This window comes from Octopus bimaculoides, chromosome 10 (genome assembly GCF_001194135.2).
Source record: "Octopus bimaculoides isolate UCB-OBI-ISO-001 chromosome 10, ASM119413v2, whole genome shotgun sequence".
NCBI classification, from domain to species: Eukaryota; Metazoa; Mollusca; class Cephalopoda; order Octopoda; family Octopodidae; genus Octopus; species Octopus bimaculoides.
In genome coordinates, this window is record NC_068990.1 from 94,457,893 (window position 1) to 94,463,868 (window position 5,976).

The 5,976-nt window shown below is 39.1% G+C and overlaps 1 protein-coding gene across 2 annotated transcripts in view; it reads right to left on the reverse strand.

Annotated features, from left to right (window-relative positions):
- The window catches only part of LOC106875100 (inositol polyphosphate 5-phosphatase OCRL), an 81,758-nt gene that overhangs the window by 57,282 nt on the left and 18,500 nt on the right, over positions 1 to 5,976 (reverse strand). For both annotated transcript variants that reach the window (XM_052971391.1, XM_052971392.1), the window contains exons 3-4: positions 1,296 to 1,396; positions 496 to 603 (exon numbers count right to left, since the gene is read on the reverse strand). In XM_052971391.1, the coding sequence (XP_052827351.1) occupies positions 496 to 603; positions 1,296 to 1,396 (209 nt within the window). The remainder of the gene's footprint in view (positions 1 to 495; positions 604 to 1,295; positions 1,397 to 5,976) is intronic.

Genomic DNA, 5,976 nt, shown 5'->3' on the forward strand with positions numbered 1-5,976 from the left:
ATGTCGTTGGTTGATGGTATTGATGGTATTGTCGTTGGTTGATGGTATTGATGGTATTGTCGTTGGTTGATGGTATTGATGGTATTGTCGTTGGTCGATGGTATTGATGGTATTGTCGTTGGTTGATGGTATTGATGGTATTGTCGTTGGTTGATGGTATTGATGGTATTGTCGTTGGTTGATGGTATTGATGGTATTGTCGTTGGTTGATGGTATTGCAGAGGGAAACAACTCGGGCACCTCTGCTGTGCTTGGGCTGCTTCCAGAAGCAAATACCTCGCTTCATGTGACAAGATTTAATTGATTATGGGTGCAATAGGCTGTACTTGTTTTGGGCCATACGTATCATGTTCAAACAGCTATAAAGGTTGATTCTCAACAACATGTCGACATGTTATGTGACAACCACAGAATGAAGTAAGATCGAGACATAGCAAATAATAATAATAATAATAATAATAATAATAATAATAAAAGGGTGGGGGGTTTACTCACTTTCTTTTGCCTGTTTCAATTCTTTACATAGCGCAACAGTTTGACTTGCTGATAGATCAAAACGTAATCGTTTTTGGTTGTTTGATATTTCGACAAGCACCTCTGATTCTACAGAAACAGAAAGTTGTGACATTCAAAAGAGAGCATTTAAAGATAAACCAATATATATTGTGCAGTAAGTTGCATTGAATGGCAGGTCAGATTTATACACACAAGTAAAATTGAAGAGGAACAAACAACAACAATAATTTGACCTTACTGATAAAAAGTATGAACGTGAACCTAGCAAAGTGCTAGAAAGTAAGAAATATAAGATGTTGTGGGATTTTAACACTGAGACTGACAGAGTAATAGAAGCTGGAAGACCTGATTTAGTAGTAGTGGATAAAGACAAAGAGAAAGTGCCAGAGGATTGACATTACAGTTCCAAATGACAAGAAAGTCAATATAAGAGGTACAGAGAAAATAACAAAGTGCCCCAAGACCAAACCACTGAGTTACAGATGGAGAGTGCAGGTGAAATGTATCCCTGTAGTTATTTATAGGTACCTTAGCAACTATGTTTAAAGATGTGAACAGATGGAGAGAGGAAATAGGTATAAAACCTAGTTTAGTGCAGATCCAGAAAACGGTGTTATTAGAGACAGTTAGGATACTTAATAAGGCTCTTGGCATCTAAGGTTACTTGTTGTTATCCAATGTTAGGAATCTTTCTTTTCCGACAGTTTAATCTGTTGTGTGTATTGACAACAACAACAACAACAACAACAACCCATGCTCCAGAGAATTAATTAGCTTACCTTGCTTGTAAGAGAATTCTTTGTTGATTGGTATGGTCTCCATGACACTTAACTGGCTTATCTCACTACATGGTACTTGAGTGGTAGAAAATATTAACACACTGCAAAAGCAAAAGAAAAAAAATATATAAAAGAAATCACCTTTAAAATTATGTAGATTTTCATTCCTAATCCTCTGAAAATATGTTTTCATTGCTAATCCCTCAATTGTTAAGGAGTTTACATAATGCAATCAAACTAATCCTAATACAGTATTAGTATTAGGGAATATTTTATTGTCCCTCAGAGGGAAGGTAATTTCATTAAGGAAGAATTTGGATTTAGAACAGTAAAGCTCTGTACAGAACACAATATTAGCCTGTGTCTAGTGACACGATTTCTATAAACTATGTTGCAGTTAACCCTTTTGTTACTTGATTTTTGTTAAAATACACTGTCTGTATTAATTAATTTTGAAAATAATGAAAAATTTAGCAAAACGACTTTGTAATTATTAAGCTGGTATGGAATAAAAAAAGCACTCAGTACACTTTGTCAAGTGGTTGATGTTAGGAAGGGTATCCAGCTGTAGAAACCACGCCAAAACAGATGGCAGTTCTGTCAAACCAACCAACCCATACCAGCATGGAAAATGGATGTTGCCAGTAAGGCGGTACTGGCAACAGACACGCTCAAATGGCGTTTTTACGTGCCACTTGCACAGGAGCCAGTCCAGCGGCACTGGCAATGACCTCGCTCGAATGTTGTTTTTCACATGCCACCGGTACAAGTGCTAGTATGGTGATGCTGGTAACGATCACGCTCAAATGGAGTTTTACGTGCCACCGGCAAGGGAGCCAGTCAGCGGCCCTGGCATCTATCTTGCTTGGATGGGGCTCTAAGCGCTCCACTGGCATGGATGCTATTCATGCAGTGCTGTCATCGAATTTGATTTCGATTTCACTTGCCGCAACAGGTCTTCGCAAGCAGAGTTTAGTGTCCAATGAAGGAAAGGTACGCATAAGTAGACTGGTTGCACCACTGGCATAGGCCATGGGTTATGGTCTCACTTGGCTTGCCGGGTCTTCTCACGCACATCATATTTCGAAAGGTCTCAGTCACAAGTCATTGCCTCGGTGAAGCCTAATGTTCAAAGGTTGTGCTTCACCACTCATCCCAGGTCTTCCTGGGTCTACCTCTTCCACGGGTTCCCTCAACCCCTAGGGTGTGACACTTTTTTACACACCTATTCTCATCCATTCTCACCACATGACCATACTAGAGCAGTCGTCTCTCTTGTACACCACATCTGATGCTTCTTATGTCCAACTTTTCTATCTACTCCTCATTTCGAGCATTCAACACCAGTATGAGTCTACAAAGATAGTTGCTCCTGTAAATTCTAAAAGGAAATTTAGTATTTATGGAGGGTCATAGTTAAGAACAAAAAAATGACAGGGGCGACATACAGGGAAACCGAATGAAAAGAACCATGGAAGGTTGTTAGACCAGAACGAGAGGAAAATAGTGAACGTTGGGAGAAACCTTTTTTGAAAAGAGAAAAGATGTCTGCTCTTCTAAATGTCCATGCAGGAAAAGAAAGATGGTCATGTGAGGAAAAGAAAGATGGATGATGGTCATGTGTGAGCAACGAGAGAGAGAAAGAAACAGAAAGAGGGGGAGAAAGACAGATAGAAAATAGTGAAGGAGGGAGGGGGTGAAAAAGGGAATTAGAGAAGGATGGAGGAAAAAAACAGTATAGAGTAGAGAGTCGCATCAAAAAGACGAAGATAAACTTAGTTGGAAATGGAATATCTGGGCCAGATATGGCCTGTTTAAATGTCTAAAGAATTAATATACTTTGGTAGTATATTGTGGTTGTATAACAAAGTAGAGTGTCCCAGCAAGTAACTAAGCTGCCAGGAATGCGTTTGATGTGTAAAATTGGTATATCCAATAGTGCTGCACCACTATATTTAGTGGCTCTTTCAGCAAGGAGTTTGTGGATGATTGATGGGTCTAGTACTGAAGAAGGAGTGGGCACTTCTGAAATGTGCTCATTGCCAATTTTTCTGCTTTCGATTGCATTGAGAGCATGTTGGGATGAAGCATTGTGACACATAAGTGTTGGCTGTGGTTTCTATAGAAGGTCTGTAGAGAAAACCTTTTCAGATAAAAGAATGAAATTAATCAAAGAGTCTGAAGAATTTGTTTGGCAACTCATCTTGTCTTATATATATATAAAAGTATGGTACCCATAAAGAATGTCAGGATTTGATTTTGGAATGAATTATGCAAAGAAATTTTTCAAGTTGAAATAATGTAATAATTCTTTGATTCCAACATTCTTTGGCAGATGCTTGAGTTCCCTTTTTTTAGATCTGAATAATGTTTGACTGTTCTCTGGGTTTCCCTTTCTTGTAATGCTTTGCTCAGCTTTCTTCTCTCTTGCCAACCATCCTTTTCTTTCATCCAGACTTCCCATGTGTGTTTGTTTTAATTGATTCATAATAAAAGAATGAATTCCTTTGTATGATACAAATAGATAGCAGAGAAACTGAATGGAACCAAGATAAAAATTCCAACTTGATTCAATGAAAAAAACAAATAAATTATGAGTAGTCATTGGGATGTGGAGAGAGTGTATTGTGTGTGGTGGGGAGAGAGAGGGGTAAAGAGAGTTGGGGGGATGAAAAGCAACATTCCAAATGGATCATAAAAACAAACTATTTATAAAAAAAAATAGTTTCCAGCATTGGCATTTCATCCAACAAAGACATATTGATTGGTCTGGCACTGATTTACTGTTTTATTTTCGTTATGGCTATGTTCAACACTATCTTTTTTTTTTCCTTATTATCAATCTATTTATCTCTTTAATGATTCATGGAGTGCACCCAGAAAGAATCCAAATAATGGTGTTTCTATTCATTCTTAATGTTCTGGTAGATTTATCATAATTTATTGTCCACTTTTCCATGGGTCAGACGACTGGATGCCCTTGCTATTGCCAGCTCCCATCTGTTTCCCCATATCACAACATGTTTTCCAAGGAACATTGGAAACAAACAACCCCTCTTGTATGACGGTGATGTTCTTTTACAAGCATTACATGATGTCTAGACAAGAGGGGGACACACACGTTTTTTATCTTTTTATTTGCTTCAGCCATTGCAGGGTGCTTATGCCAGGGCTCTGCCTTGAAGAATTTTAGTTCAACAAATCAACCCCCATTACTTATTTTTGTCTTTTTAAAGCCTAGTTACTTATTCTTTTCTTCTCTTTTGCTGAACTGCCAAGTCACAGAAATATAAACAGACTAGCACCAGTTGTCAAACACAGACAAAGACATACGCATATATACATGATGGGCTTCTTTCAGTTTCTGTCTACCAGATCCACTTACAAGACTTTGGTAGGCCCAAGACTCTAGTGAAAGACACTTGCCCAAGGTTTCATACAGTGAGGCTGAACCTGGAACCATGTGGTTTGGAAGGAAACTTCTTCCCCCCCCCCAATCCCCAACAACATATACTCAGGAAATTGATTCTCTCAAATGCCCCGGTGGCTCATTAGATAGAGGTAGTGGATAATTTCTGCTATCTAGGGGACCAAATTAGTTGTGGGGGGTGGGGGGTGCACAGAAAGTATAGTAGCTAGAATAGGAATAGGATCGAGGAAATTCAGAGAGCTTTTACCTTTGTTGGCTACAAACGGTTTCTCACTCTGAGGGTAAGGAAGAGTGTCTGATGCACGCTTGTAGACAGCAATTCTACATGGTAGCAAGACATGGGCCCTGAATGCAGAGGACAGGCGAAGGCTGGAGAAGATTGAGGTTAGTATGCTCTGATGTGTAATGCAAGTGTCCACGTTCAACAGAGTGAATTGAGTGTATTGGGAGAGAAGTTAGGCATGAGAGGAATTAGATGCAGTGTGTAAAAGAGAAGACTGTGCTGGTTTGGTAATGCCAACAGCAGAACAAGTGACAATCTCTCAAAATGGATGAAACATGTGGAATAGGGAGACCCAGGAAGACATGAGATGAAGTCCAGAAAGACGACCTCAAGATGCTGAACCATTCAGATGAGATGAAAAAGGACCAAGATACCTGGCACAAGATTCATCCTCCACAGCAGAAATGTTAACCCCTCCCCCACCAGCAAGAGTTGTGTGCCATGTAAAAAGCACTTGTACTGGTGCCACATAAAAGTACCCACCACACTCCGTAAAGTGGTTGGCATCAGGAAGAGCATCCAGTCAGAGAAACTATGCTGAATCAGACTGGAGCCTGATTTAACTACCTCAGTTTAGGAATTCCCCTTCAGGGTAGAACATCTGTCTATCCACATTTTATACCCGAACTGGTACAGTGCTGCTTCTGGGGGCTGATAATTTAGTTTTAGTTAACAAAAAAAAAAAAAAAATCTGGAATCAAAGGAAAAAAATAACTGGATGCTAATGAAGGCAAAGTCAGGTTTTGCTTGAAAGAATAAAACTGATCAATAACCAACACAAGAATCTTGTCACTGATTACACACACTTAGAACTACTATAGCAACCCGCAAACTACTAAGCAACAACAACATATTAAACTACTTATTTACATGCCACAACTGAAGTGGACTTGGACTATCAGACAGAAAGTTTGCTTGTTACAACAATAACTTCTACTGCTAACATCCTGTCATCTGAATGACCTTCT